Below are 24277 nucleotides of genomic sequence, written 5' to 3'. Positions count from 1 at the left end.
TTCTTTCCCTTGAACTAAACCCACAAACACATACAAAGGTTAGAGTTTACAATCAGCAACTTGTTTTAAATTTTCTTTTTAATATTTTTTTTATAATAATGAAGAAAACAAATACAGTATGATCAATTTAGGAATATTAATTAGGACTTTTAGTTTGGATGTATTTAAATCATGCGTCGACAAGTTTTTTAAATTTTACAGTGATAAAGATAAAAAAAACTTCACAAAAGAATCACAATAGACCATTATTTAGAACTGAGTACAGTCACTATGCTACGATGATAAAACTACGACCATGGTCAGAGTTTCTGTCCTCAATATGCACGGCCGACAAACAGAAAAAACTGACTATTCTTTTCCATGGGGACCAGAGCAGAATACACAAAATTGCATGAAAGATTTTTGGCCAGTTTCCTTAAATTTCATGGTGTGAGAAAATAAAAGATGATAAACAATGTGGATGAGTTAACATTCATTAAGAATGATGTTTAGGGTTCCCTGCTTTCCTCAAAAAATGAAATGACTGTTTTCCTCAAAGTTCTGATTGAACCACAACCCACAACCAGAAAATCCACATTGATTTTTCAATCCGACCGCAATAGCCGTTGCCATGATTATATTAGACAACATTCACACTGTACTTCACTCCATAAACATCTAATAAAAACCACAGACTAAATATCAGACTCATTTAAAAACACATTATTTCCAGTACACACATTGTTGTGCATGCTTTGTTGTCCCTGTCAGCTATCTTTTGGTCCAGTTTGAACTCTCACCCCCCTCTGGATTGGCAATTACATTGCAACGATGCAGAACTAACAGCTAACAAACGTCTCTCATCAGTTTCTAAACTTATTTCACTGATGCCAAGGGAAAGATAGTCTCCAATATTCCAATCACTCAGAGAGCACAACAGCGGGAGAACGTGTGTCCAGTTTCCCCTTCAGGCTAGAGTGAAATGCAATACTTTGTTATACTCAGTTACCAGTATTGTTTTTTTCAATTACTTTAAACGATACTGATGAGGCTACAGATGACCTTGTGGAAATGCTTTACTTGTTAGGATGTGTGTGAGCAGCACATCCTTTCCCGCCAATAACTTCAAAACCATATGACATATGCCGTATTGGCAAGAATCTAAATTCTTCCTGCTGAGCCCTTCCCCTGAGTCCATGAAGTGTCCAAACATCTCAAAATTTTGTTCACATCAACACCAGATCAATATGAGGACATACAGTATGTGACCCTGCCAAAAATTGTATAATCGAATTATGGGATTAGGAGCATCAAGTTTGATTTCAATACAATCTCAATCTTTAACATACTCACTCAGACGATATTAAAGATATCAAGGTTATATTTTCATGTTATGTTTTTTGCATTATGAAGAGTGAATTACGTAATGTATAAAACAGTAAATTGTAAAAAGTGACAAAGGCAGGATCACATATATTCAACCTGGTCGCACCCAATTGCGTATAAATAACACGCTGTTGCATTATCGTCTAATACGTACGCCAAATTGTTATTTTGCTTGCATATGATACGCCAATGTTTGCTTGTACCTGGGTGGAGAGCAGCCATTTTAAAAAGTGCATGAAGAGGAAACACTGAAATAATTAAAATAATAATGTTAGGTTTAGGGTTTGGGTTAGGGTAGAGGTTATAATATGCACGGACCTAACATTAGGTTTCGGGTTTGGGGACAGGGTAATGAGACAAATTGCTGATTAATATGCATACACTCTAATTGGCGTATCATATGCATGCAAAAAAAGGCGTATTTGTGCACGCAAAATCGCAATTTGGCGTCTGTATTATACGATAATGCACAGCGTGTGTTATTTATACGCAATTGGTGCGAATTCAAAATCCACAAAATCTGTTCTTTCAAACTGTGGCAATTGTAACGTTAGCTTGCGGTTATATTTGCAAATGGATTTAGACCATATAACACCCATGTCCTCTGCAAAATATATCTTCTTATGGGCTGGTAATGCAAAACCATAATGAGCGTGATGGAGATATCAACATGTGTTAATTACACAAGCTAACTGCTGCTCTCTAATGTGGTCAGAGGGTCGGTCCCAACAAACCACCAAAAAACAGTTGATCTGACTCATTAAGTTGACAACTTCCTCATGAAAGCAATTACGCAGTGAGTCAACTTATTGCTACAAGACGATGGATCACATCACTCTAGTAAAGCAACAGTTACGTAACTGTTGATACAGTAAACAGATGACTAGTTGTGACAAAGCAGAAATCAAAAGATGGAGTCGGCACGTGATCTCTCACAAAACTGCAATGGTGACAGAGAAGCATGACCGGTTTGCTCATGTCTTGGCTGGCTAACCGAAAATGAGCCTGTACTGATCAACAGAATTAAAGCTGCTTTGAATCATACAATTTCCAAACATATGGCTTAACACAAAGATTTTGTTTACAAGACACAAACAAAACAAAATAACAACAAGCTATAAATATGTACGATTTATCGTGCAAAAGCCTTCAACTCAGATTCAGAAGAAGTGAAGGAAATTATGTAATGTATGTCTGCACGCTTTGGTCAAAACGTTTTGAAGTGCATTGGAGGTGCTTATTGAAATTAAATGAATTTAATTTTGAACAGGATTGAATAGAATATTGAAATGAATGTTGATTTGATTTTTGAATTGAATTTTAAATTGAATTGAATTTTGAATTGAATACTGAAATGAATTTTGAATTGAATACTGAAATGAATGTTGAATCGAATCAAATCAAATCGAATTGAACTGAACGGAATTGAAAACAGAACAAGAAAATATCAACTTAAAAATGAAATAAAAAAACAAAATAATTATTCTCTTACATCCAGTTCTTTCTAGGATAGAACACAACCTATGCAATAAAAATGTCCTTAAAGGGATAGTGGACACAAAAATGAAAAATCTTTTATAATTTACTCACCGTAATGTCATTCCCAACACATAGTGTATACATTTATTTCTTCTGCCGAACACAAAGGAACATATTTTGAAGAAAAAGTATTTAACCAAACAAAACTGGCCCCCATTTACTCTCACTGTATAGCTATCCTGTATCTCAGTTGTTAGAGCATGGCACTAGCAACGCCAAGGTCATGGGCTCGATCCCAGGGATTGCCCATACTTAAATACAAATGTATAGTATCACGCAATAAGTCGCTTTGGATAAAAGCGTCTGCCAAATATGTAAATGGTCAAAAAACGAGCACTTCTCTTGCAGTAATTTTGTCTTCACGCAGGTTTGGAATGGCATGAAGGTGTGTTAATAATACAATAATTTTATAAAGCCTGCAAAGATTTTATGCGTCAGACAATAAATGTTTACCCACTTAGAAAATGATATAAAGCAATGAGGAAGACCCTACACTGAAACAAAGGAGGCATGTATAAAGTTATGACATATTACATTACAGCACACTTGTATGACTCAATAACCTCAAACTTCCTACAGCTGTTGAGTTGCTTTCAAAGCTACTTTCATACCTATAAATGGTGTGGATGGCAGCTGCTTTAACTTACACAGGACCCATGATGTTTTATGCCTTAAAACACAGCCCTCCGTTTTTGGAGGAAAACAGAATTCTGGCTGTTGATAGAGGAGGCTCCTGGACTGTCTCACAAAGACAGGACTGTTAGTCATCCCGACAGGTCTCTACTCCTCTACCACTGTGAACATTACTCTAGAGAGGTTCCCTCAATCCCATCTCTCCTCATTGTTGACATTCTCTGCCTGGTACTGTCAGAGGAGACCTCTGAGGGCCAGCCTACAACCATCAACTCATGTGGTGAAGTTTCATAAACCATGTTGTCAGAGTTTTATCATAACAGCATCATCCTACAGAAAGATGTAGATGGATACAGGTGGTTTTGCATTGTAACTTACAGTTTTCATTGTGTGATGAGGAAATCTTGAGCGGACATCTTCTCACCGAGCATTTGCTCTGGCAGTTTACAATGCTGTGGGATTATGGGTTTTGTGACCTGTAACCAACACACAGATAAATCCTTACTGAGCCTCTGGTAGGCGACCACACATGTTTGATTTTGTATGCTGTACAATCACTCACTTCAATTTAATTTGAGATTTTAAATGTATTTAAGGCGGTGGTAGAATATGTACCAGATGATGGTAGTTTTATAGTTTAGAAGACTTCTTATAGAACCTACATTTGGTTTAATATTAGTATTCTATCCACATGAGTGCTGCTGCTGTCCTTGTAAAACCTCGTATATCCATATTTCGTGATTTCTTTTGCCATAAGTCATTATGATTAGTAACCTTATATTTGTCACTAAGTTTTGTAAATATCTAATCAATAAAAAGTATTAAAAAGTGCTTGACAAGTGTTAAATTATTTAAAATGTGCAGTACAGCGTTTTTTCCATTTCCTAAAAAACAGCGAATTTGGACATCTGAGGTTTCTGAAGGACAACGACAATAAAGTTATATTTAGACATGAAAAATAACCCAGTGTTGCTTCAAAATGAAACGAAATTTCATCGCTGACGGGAATGCCCCTTCAGTGGGTAAACAATTAAGAAAACCGGTGACCTTAAAACCTCTTTGAAAGACAAAATGGATTGACCTGCAAACAATCACAGTAAAATTTATAAGTTCCAAATCTGACCTGAACGAAAAAAATAAAAGTCCATCTGTCTCACTATCAGAAGAACTGATGGGCTGTCACTGAAGGAAATTAAAACAGCGTGAACTCACAGTGTGGAAAGACGTTGAGCATCAGCATTAATATTTCAGAGTTATAAGGTTTGGATTTCATCAGTGTGTATATGCGGTAAGAGGGCATTAACTGAAAACCACCTGCAAGACAGACACTTCAATAAATAACAGTCATATTACCATCATATGCAGTCAGATGAAGTAGCCAGGTTCCAGCCTTTATTCTTCTCATGTTTCAGTCTTTGTCTCCATGTATTGTGTTGTGTATATATTTTATTGAAAATTAAACAACATTTTATCAAAATTACTTTGATCTCTTAAACAACTGAGATCAACTGCTCCTCTGTGAATGCATAATTTTTTGACAGACCTGAATCGAAGTGTTCATCATATTCAAACTACGTAGATTTCAAACAGTTACCTAATCATTATTTATTTTTATGGCCATGAGTGTGTTATTTATGTTGTAAGTTCCATTCCAACCAACTGCCATTCAATTTGATAGATGTGATAATATCCTTAAGGTTATTTTGTGGCTTAAATTACATGTTACTCGAAGACTGAAAGGTTTGGCTTGTCAAAAACGTAACACGTTTTGATGACTTGAATATCAAGACAAAATACGCTCTTATTGTCTCTTTAGGCAAACATATTGTTTTAACTCATGCGGATCCTGTTGTAGCCTATAGAAAAATCACTTTTTAATCATAAAATAGTTCTATTAAATTATTTTGTATGCATGTGTTAAGTTGGACATATCATATTGCAGTAAAAGAAGCACAAATTGTTGTTATTAATGACATTAAAAGTTAAAAGTATTATAAGACTAAGTAAACACTGTACATCATTACAGTATATTGTCTCTGGCATATCTCTTTTTTTAAAGTGTTTAAAGCTGCAGGTTACGTTCGTGACATCTTACTGTGACCAGACCTCTGAGGAAGTTATTTATTGGACACTGATGAGATCTTTATCTCTAACTTTTAAATACTTTTAGCATTATCTTCCCTGGTAGTTTATCCATATAACCATTTACAGTGATTGAGCGGGCGGAGTATGCTTTAAAGTGCTTGTTCTTTATGCCTCCCTTCGTCTTTTCTCAGCCCTAATAACCTCATCTAGAATGTTTTATTGGAAGTTGTAAGTTCTCATTGCATTTGAAAGTTGAAATTTTCTGCAGCTATATTGGCCCAGTCGTGACTTGGAGGTTGTAATGCTGTGGGTGGCAGAGTGTGAAATATGCCGGAAAGGTTAGTCACAAGTATCGGTTTTCTGTAGGAGAGATAGAGGTGCATCATGTCAGGCAGAGGTATAAGTCATGGATTGGTTCTGGGATAATACAAACACATTCTTGATTTAATCTAGACTCTCTTTGTCAACAGATCTCATGTCTTTTTTATTGACTGTCAAATATTGACATGGATAAACCTTGTGGGAAATCAGAAACTACTGATGCTAGAAACGTACAGTTCAATGATAAAAACACATTAGGAAACTTCATTAAAACGCCACCTTAGATTTTGTTGTGTCTATCTTTGGTCTATTTTTTACCCAGACACCAGTGGGAGGTCTTCACCTCCCTGATGGATACTAAGGTAAGCCCAACCACTTGTAGGAAACTTCACCACAGAGCACTCAAGTGTAATAAAAGCTCGGGATGATCCGTTTACATGACCAGCTGTGTAAATGATGTCAAGATTTTCCAGGAAACTGCTCTGGGATGTATTTGCGAAATATTCATCCTGATTCATCATTTAATAACGCGACTTGACGTTGCTTATTTTGATTTATCTTCGCGCAAAACCATCCAAGGGCCACAGATTAGTCATCTTACTCTGACTTTCTAAAACATCCAAGCTACATTAATACTGTTTTTTTATAATACTTTGGTTAGTTCTGGGTTGTAATCGTTTAATATCACGTTTAAACATGCATGGTTCAATGGACCTTGGTATCAGTTACTGATTTTATTTAATTGCACAGTATTACCTTAGAATTAGCTATTTTTATCTACAAACACACCAGGTCGCCTTGCATGGAATTTATCATGTTGTTTCTACTGTAGCCCTGAATAGACAAATGCTCTATTCAGAGCGCGTTTCGTAAATGCAATTTCACAACCTCACCACTAGATGCTGCTAAATTTGATAAACTGGAGCTTTAATGTGCAAACTATTAATGTGGAAAACAGAGCTTATCTAACAAGTTACTACAGGACTTTTTGTAAGATGTTTATTGTTTAAAGGTGCTTGCCAAGTAAATAAATGTAAAACTCTGCAGTGTGAGAGAGGGATTTGGACCCATAAATCAAAGGTGAAACTTGAAAGAAATACTGAATAGCCATTGCTTTGAAATGCACTGAGACTGCCAATAACTAGCTCAGCAGCCCAAATTTAAAGAGAAACTTAATGCTCCGGCAAATATTTTGAATTTGAGCTACAGTACAGCACCCCTGACACTGAGCTTTTGGTGGCGTGGGGGTGACAGGTTTGGATCCGGTCATCATCAATACCATTGACAATAATCTGTTGTCACTTTCTATTGTCTCCATAAAATCAAACAGCAAATCAATCTTCCTAAAAATAACCCATCATGAAAATTTTGGATAAACAGGTTTGTACAGTAAATCATTTTACAGTAAATACCTCTATTTGAGAAAAAAATGATCAACAACAACAAATGCTTTCTACCGAGCTTGACTTGAACCTTGAACATTCCTACAAAAAATGAAAACGAATCCTCCCCATGACTAAATGTTGGACAGCAGACATGTGTTATGTATTCTTCTGTGAATTAGGGGTTCGCTTACCTTTGTTTCGCATTAAGCAGTATTTCCAAACTCAAATGCTGCTCAAAAACACCCCCGTGCACCTGTATGAAAGAGTGTGGGAATAGATGGTTTCATACTGTATGTGTGTAGCTGATCATTCAAGACAGCATGGAGATGGTGATGATGGGGAAAAATAGTAATTGGTATTTACCGGAATGCATGGCATGACATATTACTACCTAAATAAAAAAACATGTCTAGTTCTGTTATGTTGTGGGATCGAATTTTTGCCATAGTTTAACCTTCTGAACCCTTCAAAGGGCCAAGAATAAATACACAGCAATTATTCTACAAGCTGTCTCTGTCCTGGTGAGAGTGGTTCCTCCCAGAATGACAATGTCTTGTATTTCTATTTCTCGAAAGCAGTTTTAATAGAAAAAATCTGAGACAGAGTTGATAATTAAATTAAATACAACTGAGAACTCGTTCAAAACTCCATTAAATTTCTATAAAAATGCTACTTCGGAGCAACAATATTTCCTGGATTATCAAAATAAAACAAAAACGTATAACAGGAAATGCTATGACGCTTCTGTAGAGATTAACTAAACATATTTAGCACATAAACAGAAGAAGAAACAGACGCGAAACGACCCTCCCTTGAATTTCTGCTCAACTGTATCCCTTATTGACTCTTACTTTACATCCATCAACTAGTTCTCAACATCATGCTTTTCACCCACAGTCATTCTCTCTGTAAACCACATAGTCAATTTGCATCAAACCGCAATTTAAATTAACATTCTCCAAATTCCAGTGTACTTGGTTGATTAAAAATTATTATGTTTCTCTTATTGTAAAGTGTTAGCATGATAATTGATCTGGGTGGTGCCTGTAAGAGATAAAAGAAAGCAAACTGCAGCTGAAAGGAAAGAAACATGGGACTCCAGTTTCTAAATATCTTATGAGAAACACATGGACCTGATGCAATGTGATGAATCCTGCCCCTTTATTTCTTTTGGCCCTACAAAAAATACGATAAATGGGTGCAAATATGCTCGCTCGATAACATGCTTTCACATTTGGCAAAGCGGTGAAGGTGTATGCATTTTAGATAATGTTGCTGGTGAAATTTGAGTTGAAGTTCTAAAAACACATGGAGGTAAATGAGCACTAATATCAATGTGATGAGGAAAAAGAAATAACCTTTATCGCCAAGATTTATAATGTTTATATAACATGATGTATAATGTGTTGTATTTTGGTCTGCTATTAGGTGTCAATTAAAGCTTTAGCCCAGGAGTTTGCTGAACAAGATGCTAACAAGCGCCATTAATTTCTATCTCTAATCATTGTCAGATCCCTGTCAAAGAGTCAAGAACTCAATTAATACAAATACAAAGGCCTTCAGATGTTGAATAAGCAGCAGTAAAACTGACCGAGAGTTGGCCGCTGGAGCAGGTCTGTAGAGTAATAAGACTCGTCTATGATGAGGTGCTAAGTGAGGATTTGTAATCAATCTCTAAAGGGTTACAAGCAGTTCCAGGGAGTTTCTAAAGCAAAGTTATTTTAAAGGAATACCATAACCAGTCCGTAAAAAGAAAATCAACTCATTTCAGAATGTTACCTAAGAAATAAATTCCCTTTTGTGCACTGGGTGACAACAGGCCTTGCAGAAGTAAGCAGGGGATTATCCAGATAAATCCATTACGGAAGCCTGCCCGTGCAAGAGTAAATATTTCTTTTTGGTTGGTTTATGACATGTCCCCCAAACTAGAAAGAGTTCTAATCACCATTGTTCATTTTAGACTACATTTAGGATTTAGTGCAGAACACAGTTGGAACTGTTGTTGTGTAACATACGCAATAGCGGTCATAAATGTGTTATCACTTTCCAATCAGGATGAGATTTCTTCAATATACCCCTCACGCTTACTTTCATTATCCTCTGTGGGATATTTCTAATCCACTAAATCTACATCAACATTTTATAATGCCATGAATAAACTTGAAGAGAACATCTAATCCCCATTGCAACAGAGAATGAAGGTATGGTTGTTTGCCAGTTTCTGCGCAACAGGCCTCGAAGGGTCTCTACTGTAATAACTGAAATTGTGTACTCGCCCAAATAGAGAACTAAATGCTGGTAAGATCCCTCCGCTTACTGTTCACTAGAAATCTCAGAAATGATCTGAAATGGCTTAACATTGCAATGGACTTCAGAGTTTCTTCATTGATCGCGCCATTTGATAACACATTGAGATGCTACAAGCATTTCAGCCTATTTAGATTCTTTCAAGCCTGGGTGGTCACAATGAGTGGAACAATAGGCCTAGAAATATTACACACGACATTTGTTGTATTTGGCAAAAGTTTTTAAAATAACAAACATTCCAGCCAACGAAATGTGTGGTATGTGTTTGTTAATAAAGTTTTACAAGTCAAAGTTGGTGGGGCCTGTTCCTAAAAGTACTGAGAAATCATTTTGTGTTACACGTGCATCCGTTTTCACGTGAAAGGCACTTCCGGTTTCCGTATTTTTTACTCTTACATATATACATTAATGACATTTTAAAGCTATTTGTTAACATTTCAAATCGGTTATAAATACTCTGTCGGTTGAATTCTGCTCAAACAGGAAGTTACTCTGGACCAGCGATAAAACAGTGTTGTTTACGTCATACATAAACAAACGTCATGTGGCCCAAACTCAACTTCCGGTAGACCTCCGCAAAGACTGAATAACTGTTGAATAATTCTTATTTAATTTAATACAATGAATATACAATCAAATATTAATATAAATATAAAATAAACTTCGTCCGATGAAACCGTCTCTCTTCAACCAACCACAATGTATCACAATTATACGTTCCCCAGTATTTACATGAGGGAGACAAATGTGTCCCCGAAGCTTCACAAACAAGGACGGACAAGAGGACAGCTGGACACATGGTGTCTGCCGTTCCTCCGCCCCTTGTTGAGAGAAGACAGTTTGATGCACCACATGCCGATGTGGAGGCAAGCTCTCGCTGGCCATTTCCTTCCAGGGCTCCGTTCACATGTCGCTAAGGGTTTCCCCGCGACATGACTGGCCTTTTGAAGATACTTTTAAGAGCACAATTATTCCCCATTCCAGACAGTACACTCACTTCTCACCTTTTTAATAAGCCACTCACAGACAAGTGTTTGGCTCTTTAACTCGCGTTTCTTACCTATTTCCGCCGAAGCCTAAAAGTGTTCCCATAAATTCTCTGTCACTTTGCTGGATACGCGGTCGGCTCGGGCCCCTCCCACATGATTCTCGTGCTCGTTGAGTCACTTGTGAAAGGTGCCTCCACGCTTTGATTTTCAATGACCCAGGTGTGACTACATATGAAATAAGTCATTAGAGTGAAAGAGTGGTTCACGAGTCTGATTTAAGTTTCACACCGGCTCATGCTGGGCTGTTTAACGTCTGTTGTGCTGGGGAGGACCCGGAGGTCCAGACTTGAAGTATGATGTCATTAGTACTATTATCCCGTCTGTTTTGATACACAATTACGACATCTGGTTCCATTTAGGTGTATAAGATCCTAATGGGGATTCTGTCAGGGGGGTTTGGGACGCTTGTGGTCGTCTGAAGGCAAAGTGCACTGACACTTGCTATATATATAATATATATGGGCCTATATGAAGAATTTGGTTCCTAAATGAGATAACTCCGTTTAAAAAATAATAAGTTTTTATTATGTTATCATGCTGTTGGGTTTTATTCTGTTAGTTAGCTGTATTTTTGGCTTTAATCTAAACAAACAACTGTAGTTTGATTGATATTAATTGGAATGCACAATAAAAACATGATTTTTTTGGAACCCAAACTCTTCATATATGCATGTATGACATTTTCAAACAATTTCAACTATATGACAGGTGTCTTGGTTTGAATGTCTTGCATCATTTCAACATGGCTGAAAGGAACAGGCTAACTGACGTATGTATAATAATATCACCATTTAATAAATATCTATTGAAATAAGTTAACATTTTGATTCACATATAAAAAATGGATTAGGTGGTCTAAACATTGTTGCACAAACAGTATAGTCGTATAACCCAGTTGAGTTTTGTTGTTTTAAGTCATATGAAAAGGCCTTCAATGCATGTCTACTGGATATATAATTTAATAATATGTAGGCGTTAGCATACTGTTTCTATCAGCAATAACACCGTAAAACAAACAGCTACAGTCCCTCTGAATATGTGTATCTACTTAATTGATTCTCATGCTCGAAACTTTATATTGATCCACAGCACCATCTAGCGGACAAAACAGTTAATTTTCTTAACCTTTGGCTTTATGATCTGGTGAAAAAACATCTCTGGAAGTCCTAAGACTAATCCACATCAAAGTATATGCATTCTCTTTTAACCACTTTGAAACCTCAACATTATAAACCTAATAAAACACTACTGCCTGTTCAGCCACAGAAGGCGTGTCAGTATTGCAATGTGGTGTCCATTAGGTTGAAATGTACTATGTGCCCCGTGGACAAAGCAGAAGCTGGGAAAGCACTTTTCTAGGGGTCGTGGCGCAGAGGGTAGAAGGAACACTGGTGACATTACCCAGAATTCAGCTGGCATCACATCTAAGACAACAGCAAACAGAACATTCTGCTGCTGTGTGGTGTGAGACTATTGTCTCTGATTCAGAAAAGGCCTAAAGTTTCGCTTTTCACAACAAGAGCATTTGAAGTACATTTTTGTAGGCCACAGCTTGTGGCCTTTTATTAAGGAAAAGAGAAATTAAATAAGAATTTATTACCGACAATAAATTTAAATCACATGTTCATTATTATTGCTCTGGTGTCGTATCTTTCAGAACAAATAGACATAAAACCCTCCATTTCAATGTCCAAATTGTTTGAATTTCATTACTAATCTAGATTATCATACAATTCATGTTCACTAGCTAATTGTAGTTACACTAAAAATCTGAATTACATTTGTTATGAAACTGATGTCAGGTCTGGATTTTTCGTGTTCTGGACGCTGTTCCTCCAACTGTTCTTCCTGGGTTCCCTTTCCCAGATTAGGAAAACATTTTGGTTGTGCCTAACCTTTAACAAGCATCAGTGACAGCTGCACTCAGTTATTCTAACAAAAAGGTCTGTTAAAATTGCTACAAAATATCTTTGCTGAAACTGTTTCAGCTGTTGGATTCATTAACGGAAGCCAAATAAGAGCCAATTTATAACAACTTTAATTACGAAGCAAAAATACTTGGGCATTCTTACTCTCTATAACAAATACATAGAAATCACAAACAATACAAGAAAACAAAACTATGAGCTGATGCAAATCATAGTACGAGATGGACAGAAACGAATCAGCAACACTATTTGACATTTGTGAACCCGGACAGAGCAAATGGGCAGGGGAGCATGTTTTTTTATTTTTATTTATCCTCTCATTCCTTATTTGATATAAATTCTTTATTCTAGTGAACCACAAAACATTGTTTTGTGATTTTTGTGTTGGCACTCAGGAAAATTACCGCAGCATTAAAATTCAGTGTGCTGTATTTTCTATTCATATTCCACCCACTCATCAATCATATGTGTTTATCAAACTATCTAAATTAAAAAGCCATAAACCACGGAGAGGTTTAAGAGAAGCCTCTCTGAGGTTAAGAGAAGAATAATGAGCTATGTTGTACTGCATGCCTAAAATCATGCTCCAAGTGATAAGCATGTGTTACAGAAGTGCTCCTAAATATTTAGTAATACTAAGAAGGCATGTTAGTGTTAGTCCAAATACAGTAAATGTAAATTTGCACTGAATACTTAATAAAGCACCATCTTCCTCGACTCTTATTTGTTGCAAAATGACAACTGCACTGAAATGCCAGGGTAGAACTCACCCCTCACTATGTTGTGTGTCATCCGTAAGTGTTGTTTAGAATACTACCAAGTACACTAACTGTTTATTATGCTTTGACTATGTAACCATTAAACACTACCGAGTGGATGTACAGGCAAATACAAAACTCACAAGGAAAATATTTTACTACTACAGTGCAGCAACCTTGTTCATCCAACCATAATGCAAAAGAAATATAGTGCAGATTCAAATGCTACACTATGTACTTCAAAATATCACCATGGGCGTTATGAACCAGCAGAGGCACACAAATCATGGCAGGTGTCCTTGTTATGGCAGGTAAATGCAGTTTTCAACAAAGGCTGACTGCTAGTGTATATAAGGAAAGTGCACTGGGTACTTGGGCATGTGTCAAAGCCCAAATTGTGAAATAATGGAGAATTCAAAACTATCCCAACACCGACCACTTCACAGCATGCAGATACTTTCTGATTTCATACTGCATTTTAAGGAAACATCTGTTATCGGTGCATGTTCATTATTTGCTTTGCAGCATAATAAATTAAATGATGAATTGTGCATTTTTGACTGGCATTCTTCCTCAAAGGGACAACACTTTGACAACATTGTAGCAAGGTCAAATACTGATTATCATTTTTTTCACAAAGTACAAAAATAGAAGCGGTTCAAAATAGATTTCAAGAAGTCACTGACTGTAGATTGTTTCCTTTTCTGGTACTGCAGGACCTTGGAGACTGTTTACCGTATCCATCCAAAACCATGAAAACGCCAATGTCAATTACAACTGCACTAAATGTGTAATTTTGAAATGTGAAATTTTCTTCATTTTCAGGCAGCTCCTGGACAACTGTGGCATTGGGTCCTTCACTTGGCCTCTGTTGGCATTTTGCACATTACAAGTATCTGTTTCAAAGCCTTTTGCACATCTTCATCCATCTGACCCTAAAAAGAAAATATTAAAGTTCAAAACTGCCGTTCAGAAACGCGTTGTAAAATAAACTCATTGGAAATAATTGCAGACCTGGACAGCATAGAGTAGATGCATTCGGTAAACCGAGACGACTTCGTGGTGACGTTTCTTGGACTCCTATTAAGGAAGAAAATGTATACTGTATGCTGGAAATGATACAACTGAAATACAAACTGGCAAAAATACAACAATATAACCTACAGTATACAACAGAGGTCAATGTTGCGGTCTTGAATAGAGATATTGATAGTCTACAGAAGTAGGTTTTTACACATTTTGTGTTAAAGTTCTATGAGAAACTTTTAATTTGCATGAATTCCTATGGAATCGCAAAGACGGAGACAAACAAGGCTGTAACTTACAGCAAGTTGATATTGCAGCTGTTTGATCTGCTGGTGGAGTGAGTCCACCTGCTGGTTCTGTTGTCTCTTAGGGGTGTTAGTGGTGTATGACAGCTGTGAAAGGCTGTTCAGAGCTTCCTTCAACTTGACCACCTCCTTTGAAAGCTCATCAATCTTTAAAAGTATTAAATAATAGTTAATATAACAAATACGCATCAATTTAAGAAGCTGTGGTGTTAGAGAGCGAAGAGCCACCTTTTTATTTTTCTCTCTCTCTGAGATCACATGGTTCTCCACCTGCTTCTTCATCTGAACAATGATATCTTGGGCCTCCCTGTACCTGGCGCTCATCGTGCTGCATTCCTTTTCCCTCCTAACAGCTAGCTCCTGAGCTGCTTCTCTCTCATTCCTGCCGTCCTTCACTTCCTGCCATGCTGTGGTCACCTCCAGAGCCATCTCATCTTGTTTCCTAAGAGCATCCTTTAGCAGGTGGCTGAGGTCATTTATCTCACACTCCAGCTTCTCTCTCATCTCCTCACATTCCAGTCGGGAGATCGTATCCGGCGTGACGTTGTTCTCCACTCTATTCTGCAAAGCTTCCACTTGAAAGGTCTTCTGGGCTAGTTGCTGTTGAAGAACTTCCACTTCAGCCTCCATGTTCTTAATGGCGTTCCCAAGGGAAGCTACAACCTGGGTGTGGTCTGCGATGGCTATGGTCGACTGCGCCTGTTTTTCAGCATCTTCTTTAAGCTGAGCTATTTCTCCAAGTGCTGCTTGAAGCTTGACCTCCGTGTCCTTAGAGATGTTCTGCACGTCCTTCATTCTGAATGTCAGCTCTTGGATTTTCCGCTCATGCTCCTCCTTGGTGACCACGTCGGGCTTGTTCTCTAAAGATTTAGCCTGCATCTGGTTGCGGGCAGCGCTGAGCTCACTTTTGGCCTCGCTGTATGATTTTGAGAGCTCCAAAAGCCGCCTCTGCAGCCCATCGATAATCTCACCGAGCTCTGCCTTCATCTCCTCAAAGTCATTGGCGGCTGCCTCGACGGGCACGGTGCCTCGAAGAGCTTCCTGGAGCATCTTGATCTCATCCTGAGATTCCTTGTACTTCTCAATCAACAGTGCCTTCTCCTGGTTAATGTTTTCAACCAAAGTATTATAGGTGTTCTTCATTTCAAAACGTTCATCTTCAGATAGAGGACTTCTCTGGATCTGAGCCTGAAGATCCTTTATCGAACAAGCATCCCGCTTTTGCTCCTCCCGTGCCTTGAGCAACTTAACCTTCAGGTCCTTCACCTCTTGCTCAAGGCAGCTTTTCAGATACTGAAACTTCTGCAAAACATTGTCTTCATCCCCACTCTCAGTTCTTTCTGTCGGAGAGTCAGTGTTGAGTCTGGCATGAAGGGAACGGTTCTCCATTCTGGATTCCAGCAGTTTGGCCTGTAGGCTCTCCAGTGCACCACGTAGAAGCTTTATTTCTTCTTCCGAGCACATCTTCACAGTCTCCTCCACCTCATGCCCGAGCGATGATCCGCTGATGTCTAAAGCAGAAACCTCGGAGAGATTCTCATCGTCAACAATGTGGACGTGCATGTCGCTGGAGATCTCAAAATCGGCACGGGTAGAGTGGTATGAGGCATTGGATTCAATGCTGTTTGGACGGGATCCTTCCTGGCCTTCTTCTCCTTGAGGAGGTGGACGTTTCTACTCATTGAAGAAGAGAAAAAATCATGTTTAATCATTTTGGTTTATACTTTTCAGGTGGTAGACAAGCTACAATTGGCTAATAGTTGAATCTGCTAATAAGTCAAGGATAAGAAGTGGTACAGAAAGTGAGTTACCTTTATTTTTTGGGCGAGCTGCTGGTTTTCCAAGGAGAGAGAGTTTACCTTTGCCTGGAGGGCTGCAATCAACATTGCATCTGCTTTCCCTGTGTGCTCTGTCTGTTTCACAACAGAAATACAACAGGATAATTTTTTATAAGATTGTTTTATCAGCCCGTATACACTCACTGATTCCTTGTGATTTGTTACTACACAGATAGAAACCATGCATGCCACCACAAAATTTCCAAAACATAAGTGCTTGTTTGAAGAACATCATTACCGAACACTAAACACAGTCTTTGAGGTTTTCGAAGCTTCCTCAAGACTCCGTAAGGTCACGTAAAAAGACCCACAGGTCTGAGTCATCGGTTGAAATTCAAACACGTTGAGCAAACTTAAACAAAACCGCCTTGATCCGAGCAATCAAGGCCCAGACGGGTGGTGTGGATGCGAGGTCTGCTTTCGTGTCCCCTAAAGCGAGGCCCTTCACCTGACCAGGACTAGTAAATACGCAGCTGTTAAAATGGGTTCCAGAGAGCAAGTGTCTGAAGATCAAAGCGGCTGCGACATGAAGGAATATTAAAGGGCTGTGCTGTACTTGCCTTGGGCTCAGTCTGCTCCACAATCTGCTTCAGATCATCAATGGTCTCGAGCAGCATGCTCTTTTCCTCGTGCAGCTTTTCGATCTCCTCTTTCAGCGTAGCACTCTTTAGCTCCTCCTCCTTAAAAAACAGGAAGTAAACAACTATCAGGTCATTGAATAATGCTTCAGTCTGCAGACATACAACACGGCAAGTTGTTTCAAAACCTAGCATTCGGCCTACCTAGATGGGATTTCTGAACATAGAGTTTTTTTTTCAAACAGAGCTAATATGTTGCAAATAAATTGAGTTGAATGAATTTTTTATTTATACATATTGTTATTGGTACTACACCACTTCTCAGATTATTCAATACTCTACCTTGTAATCGAACCTTCTGGATGAATCACTTTTACTTGACAAAGGTGTTTGAGATGGAGTAAAATAAGGTGGAGAGACAATGCCAGACGACTGAAAAACATCAAAGTAAAGCGTAAAAAGTCTAGACACACTCGAGTAAGTAAATAGTCATTTGCATATGGGTAAATGTATCAATTTATATAAAGTCAATGATCATCACAGATTCATCACTGCATGTTATTACCTGGATTGGGCTAATGGGAGGAGGAGGTGCTTTTCTCTTTTTGGGGGTGGAGCTTCTGTCCTCATTTAACTTAGCCATTTGACCATGCTGAGATTGTGTTTGTGATAAAGATAGCAATAAAAGAGAGAGGGAGAGGGGAAGACGAAGCAGTGTTTCAGTGGTTAGTGAAATAAACACTGTTTACATTTAGTTTGGGAAAAGCAGATTTTATCACCATGAGGTGAGGCATGTGCCAGTGCTTGTTTCTACAAGTGCATTGTGGGAATTCGTATCAAATGTGAGGACAAACAAATAACAGCAGACATCTGTGCTTGCCTCGGAAGGGAAACTAAGCAGCTGTAACTAGTGAACTATGCATTCTGTTAAACTGTGAATTTTAAGCATTTACTGAAAAACAATCTTTTGCAGGTTTCGGGATTTTCAATCAGAAAATGAGGAAACCCAACAAGGTCTGAGGGGATGAAGATGAAACAAATGGAAATTAACTTGCTTACCTGAGGGGTTCTCGCTGAGTTCTTATCTGTTTATATAAAGATAAACAAAAGAGGGAAAACATGGAGTGGCGGTATGAAAAAATAAAAATGACATGTCATTGGTTGGTGCCAACATTCCTTATGCTTTCCTTATCTTTCATTTCTTAATTATTTCCCAAACGTTATGCTTTCCTTATCTTACATTTCTTCATTATTTACCAAACACATCTGAGAAATTAGATTTTCTTTTTAAGTCCCTTCACTTGCATTAAATGTGGAAGCAAGTGGGATCTCTGCACTAACACTAGATGGCAATGTTGAGCCAATAAACTGAAACCTGAACACAAGAACGGTTTAAAGTAAAAGCATTTTGACATGTTGTTCGCATTCACCCACAACATGTTTAATGTTAGTGAAAGAAAATAAGAAACTCAAGATGAGTTTATTTTAAAACAAACTGACACTCAACAAAACGTTTGTGTTCCTCTGTGTGAGAGGCAGCTCAGGTGGTTAGGTTATAGGGTTTTTTATGGATCCTGAACAACATTCAGCTGGATTTAAATGGATTGAATCTGACTGTGATTATTGGGTTTTTCTCCACAGACAACGCATGCATTATGTGGATTCACAAGCAAATCCCCAAAACAACTGAACGTTAAACATTCAGTTTATTAATATTACTATAAAGAAGTCGTGGATACACACAGAACATGAATGTGGCAAATTCATAACAACTAGATCTAGAATATCATCGCAGATAAATTCATATGAGTTTACCTGACTCTGTCTGTCTGTGAAGGGCCGCTTCGAGGGTGTTTTGAACGTCACTGCTTCCAGACAGTTTAGCGTAGTACAGCACATCATAACCAAGCGAGTCCACCATGTTCAGGTCAGCTCCGCTTTGCACAAGCAACTCTACTGTGACCGGACAGTTGCTCTCACAGGCCAACATCACCGCAGTTCTGCACAGGTTACACCTTGTCATTTATTTTCTGCCTTTAGACACTTTAGTCACACTACGGTTATACATCCCACGTTGGTTGCCTTTTGAGCCATATGAACCTTTATCAGACATTCAAAGATCTAAAAAGATCCATGTGGTTTGTAACATCAAGGTGAACCTTTATAATAATTATTTTGGAGCTGCAGTGTGCCAAAAAACAAGTTTTTTACGCCACACTTTATGATATCAAGGGTACAGTATAAAGTTTGAATCTAAAAACTTTTCTGCTCAGCGGTATCAAAAGTATGACGGATGATCAGAGCCATACCTGCCGTTCCTGTCGCTCGCATTGACGTCAGTGCCCCAGTTGACCAAGCACCGACAAATCTCCGGGTCTGAGTGTCGGGCCGACAAAAGCAGAGGAGTGACACCATCCTAAATGAAAAAGACCTATGAGTCAATGTCGCATGCCCGTAAATGCCACCATTTGCATATTAAGAGGCTTTGCTTCTGGAAAAGTAATAGAAAGTCCATTAGACAGAATTGGCATCAAACGGCAGAACATTACAGCCACTGGAGTTATCAGCAAATGTACTACAGCTTCAGGCAGCCAATAACAACGGAAGTATAACCTGAGGTGTTGAACTCTTAATGATGTTAATGTACAGATGTCCAACTCCCTTGGCCTTCTTTTTTCACTTTAACTTTGCCAACCTAAAGCAGCAATCTTCCAAATGAAAGAGGCAGAGCTGAGCGTTCACCACCTGCAGCGACCCCCAAGGTCACCGATGGATCTGCCAATTATTTCATTAAAAGAGAAACTGTCGCGGCATCAAAGATGCGTTTACCCTAGACGGGGTTCAATTTAAGTTTTAACCTGACAACTAAACCTTGATTCTGTCCAACGGTGCATTTTTAGATTCTCATGAGAATATAAACGAACAATAAAAAAACATTGACAGCAACATTGACATTACTACTTCTCCTGAAAACCATTTGTTTTCAGCTAGTGGAGCAGAGTTAGACTAGCAGTGTGAATTCACAACATGATGTGGGTTTTCCCTGCGAGGCGCGATGAAACCAAGACTTTGTGACACGTCTCAAATATTCAAGACCTTCCATCCTGTGGGTTAGTTGGACACATATGTAGAAGGTTCAAGATCCATGCAGTACAGGATATGAGTTCAGCCCAGATGGCATGAAGCAATAAAAGGCTGGTTTCTACACTGGCAAGCATTCAAGAAGCAAGGCAAGATTAAAGTTAACAAGCTAGCATTTAAGACGTTTTCAGACAAACATGTCAGAGAATGCTTTATTTACGGTTTAAACTAAAAGAATAGAAACGTAAGTGTTTGGTTTAGTGGACTGTTGTTACATTTTACAATGGTTGCACCTTAACATTATGTTCTTATCGCTTTTAAATGCATTTTGGGATCAAGTTTGAAGTCTATTACAATTTAGCATGAAAAATATTATTTTACCCACTGTTATTATAAGGAGAACTTAAGAATTTTTTGTTTTAGTTTCCTCATATTGTGAACATTCACTTTACAAAGTATTTTACCACTCAAGCGGCCGCGTTTCAGCGTATTAACGTGGGAAAGTGACGACGCGTGCATACCCTCTATAATCCTAAATATTACACACTAAACCATTATTTCACAGTGACTAAGATGACTTTGCCTGCTCCAAGTACAAATCATGCAACTTACCCACACACAACAAAAACATCAATTAAAATAAATGATAAACACTGATAAACACAACATTAACCCAAAGGGTATTTACAATCATAAAAACTTTGAAATGCTTGTGTCACGCTAATAAACACGTTTAGCACTACTGCGGAAGCAAAGTTCTGCTTAAATAATGCAGACTATAAATCAGTGTTAACACAAAACAGATTGTATTTGCTAATGAACAACTTTATATTGCGTTAGAAAATACATTACATCTGAACTACACATTATGGTTGCATTATAAAATATTCATAGACATCGGAGAACAAAGGCGCGAGTAAACATTTTAAATTTTTGCTACCCCTTTAAGCAGGGTCTCTGGCTATTCTGTGGGTGGATGAAGTAATTCATCCATTTCTCATCTAAAAGGGCAATTTTAAAATGAGACTAAAAAAGCAAAACGTGGACACGCTTAACATTATTAAACATTAGCCTCAGTGTCTCGTGAGCTTGCGGCTAAGCTTGATTAGTGTGCTGGAGGTCACAATATAAGTTTAAGAGGAGAGCAGGTACTTCCAGGCGTTCACAGCAACGGTTTGAGTGGGTGCGAGTCATCGGGCATGAATGTGCTAAGCCTGCCTTTGAGGATGAAGACAGCGGATAATCATTGAGTAAGAGCAGAGCAGCCTCTTATTCACACCTACTCTGACTCAGAGTCTCTCTCTCTCCCTCTGCTGAAGCCCTTCAGCCATGGCTGACTAAATGAGAGAGGCACAGCTCGAGGCCATGATGCCTCCCACACAGACCCTCTGCTTCGGCGAAATGTACAGAATCAGAAGTGAAAAATGTTAATGGGGTTGCACACATTGCAACAATTGAAATAGTCAATAGATAATTAAAAGAATGGGTGAAATCATCACATAGAAGACAAAAGGACATGTTTCTAGTACAGATGTAGCCACAGTTGTTAAGTTTGTGAAGAAAAAGTTATTTTGCATGATGTGCTGTCGGGACCTTTATAACCAGTGTTGGGAGTAACTAGTTACCAAGTAATTAGTAACTGTAATGGAATTAGTTTTCCATTGAAAAAGCAAAGTAATCCATTTCTCTTATTTTTATGTAATTTAATTAGTTACTTTTGATGCAACTGAACTAAATACAATTAGTTCAATTTGTACAATTGTGGATTTGACATCAACATTCAATGTCTAACTTTAAAGGGGTACTGCAATGATGTGTCATGCATTCTGACTTCATTACAATGTTAAACGTGGAGTCTTCTCATTCTTTACATGGTCAACTTGTCAAAAAATGAGTTAAGCGTATTACGTAGTATTTCTGTGCTCAATATACTCCCCCAGTGATCGTACAGGTTTCGGAAAGTTTATTTTGAACATATAAAACTGTTTCATAACAATTCTTAGTCCCTTTTTGGACACGCCCTCACGGCAGCAAGGAGAGCAGGAGAAGGAGCATAAGCAGACGTCACTTTCACTTGTGTGCAGGAGAGAGAGAGCATACGTTCGCAAAGTTCATGTGTTTGTTTGTTGACTGCATTTGGGTGATGAATGTTATAATAACTGTGGATATAACGCTGGATTTGGAGATCATTTGAAATTGATATATGGAGCCGTCTCAGCGCTTAAAGATGCCAGACATGAACCGCATGCAGTGAGTGAATCTTATGTATCTGTTTTGTTGGCAATGTGCTTTAGTTCAGCCTACCCCAGCATGCGCCGTATGATTTCGGAAACAATCGTACACCTTAATCTATCTTTTATAAATGTGATCAAACTAAATACTCTTCGAAGATACAAAGTATGCAAAACAACTCTATAGGTACTCAAGATTAATATGAAACCGTGTGTGTTAGGGCCGCTTTAAAATGCATGTTTTAATGTATTCTTCATTTTGTAATACTTAATAAGAACACTTGTTTTATGTTATTTATTTGAATGAATTGCAATAGCCATTTCATGTTTATCCTTTAATTACTAAACTAGTCAAGGTTGAGATGGGATATAGTTAGTAATAAGTTATTAAATACTTTTTGGAGAGAGTAACTTGTATAGTAATGTAATTACACTATTAAATATGTAATTAGTAACTAGTAATTAATTACTTTTTCAGAGTAACTTACCCAACACTGTTTATAATCCAAATGAAGTCACAAAAAAAATGTATATATCGTCGCTGTCCTTCTAACACCTCGGATGTCCAAATAAGCTTTATTCAGGAAATGTAAAACCCTGTACTTTTTAGTTGAAAAAAAATGTGTTGTCAAAGTTGACAAGCATTTTTTTTATACTTTTTTGGTTGAACATTTGCAATACCCAGTTGACCAAAAAAATGATTTATGACAAAAAAATAAAACAGCGAAATATGAAGACCGGAGTTTTTAAGACAGCAGTGATACACAATCATGTATATTTTTGATTCTCTGCAAGAATCCATTAAAAAAAATGTTCAGTATACAAATATTACTGCTCAACAAACAAATATTTAGGAAGTTTACCGCATACAGCAAGTGCCAGAGAGCAGCACTGCTTACATGAAATGAAAACACAATCACACAACACCTTCAAAATCATTAAAACAATGACAAAAAACATTCACAACAGATTTTACGTCTGTAATGACACTAACAAGTAAAAAAGGACACAAGACAAAGGACAAAATGTTAAGATAATAAAGAAAAACGGTTCTTTCCTCTTCAGAAAAGCACTAGGAACAAGAGTAAGGTTTCAAGTCATCTGTAAATGACATTTTTAGATTTATAGTTTTTTATTCTGTCAAACTATTTCAAACTGGTTATATTTAACAATGTGTTTTGGGGCGAATGATTTAACACAGGTAGTCTTTAACATCTTGCATTTAACATCTTGCAGTCATCTCTCCTGACAGCACACTTCCATTTGATGCATTCATTAGCATCTTAAGGGAAAAGCTCTAGTGGTCATAACAATAAACACAACTATTAAAGGATAATGGCTAATAATCACAGTTTATTTTCTGAATTAGGCACCGCAGGGAAGGCTCCAAACACACAATGTTGAATATAAGACTAGATATTCTCATACTAAGTATGCAGATGCATGTTAATGAACTTCAAACTCAGTGCAATGAAAAAAGCGTTCAGGATTTTGTAGTTTCTGGATCTCTTTTCACATGCTGTATGTGAAATTGTGATCTTGATATGTTTTCCTTAATGATTTGAATGTACTGTTGTTTACATGTTTGTTTTGTTCTACTTTCTAATTGCTTTTCCTTGTATTGACCCTGAGTTTTAGAAAGTATATAGAGAAATTCTTGTAAGACCACAGTGCACTTACTCAGACAGAAGCTATTTTGAAAACAATACTGTGAAACCCTAGTTAGAATAAAAGTACACCATGGAACCAAAAGAAAAAGTAAAATCCAACCTCAGACAAGCAATCTCCCTGTCATGCTGACCTCAAATGTCCCAATGGGTTTTTCTAAAATACAGCCAAACACAGATT

At 37.7% G+C, this 24277-nt stretch overlaps 1 protein-coding gene across 5 annotated transcripts in view; it reads right to left on the bottom strand.

Annotated features, from left to right (window-relative positions):
• Nucleotides 1-12699: 12699 nt before the first annotated feature.
• The window catches only part of rai14 (retinoic acid induced 14), a 29016-nt gene continuing 17438 nt past the window's right edge, over nucleotides 12700-24277 (bottom strand). For 4 of the 5 annotated variants that reach the window (XM_056731458.1, XM_056731459.1, XM_056731457.1 and 1 more), the window contains 11 exons: nucleotides 19427-19533; nucleotides 18933-19117; nucleotides 18177-18202; nucleotides 17683-17769; nucleotides 17460-17549; nucleotides 17096-17219; nucleotides 16513-16610; nucleotides 14930-16375; nucleotides 14696-14848; nucleotides 14385-14450; nucleotides 12700-14305 (listed from right to left, as the gene is read on the bottom strand). In XM_056731458.1, coding sequence (XP_056587436.1) covers nucleotides 14228-14305; nucleotides 14385-14450; nucleotides 14696-14848; nucleotides 14930-16375; nucleotides 16513-16610; nucleotides 17096-17219; nucleotides 17460-17549; nucleotides 17683-17769; nucleotides 18177-18202; nucleotides 18933-19117; nucleotides 19427-19533 — 2460 coding nt within the window. In that variant the 3' untranslated portion in view covers nucleotides 12700-14227. The remainder of the gene's footprint in view (nucleotides 14306-14384; nucleotides 14451-14695; nucleotides 14849-14929; nucleotides 16376-16512; nucleotides 16611-17095; nucleotides 17220-17459; nucleotides 17550-17682; nucleotides 17770-18176; nucleotides 18203-18932; nucleotides 19118-19426; nucleotides 19534-24277) is intronic. The other variant, XM_056731460.1, reaches the window with a different exon arrangement.

The sequence above is a fragment of the Triplophysa dalaica genome, chromosome 19 (assembly GCF_015846415.1).
Source record: "Triplophysa dalaica isolate WHDGS20190420 chromosome 19, ASM1584641v1, whole genome shotgun sequence".
Classification (NCBI taxonomy): Eukaryota; Metazoa; Chordata; class Actinopteri; order Cypriniformes; family Nemacheilidae; genus Triplophysa; species Triplophysa dalaica.
The sequence above is the reverse complement of the archived record's forward strand: the minus strand, read 5'-3'. Positions and strand labels throughout refer to the sequence as shown.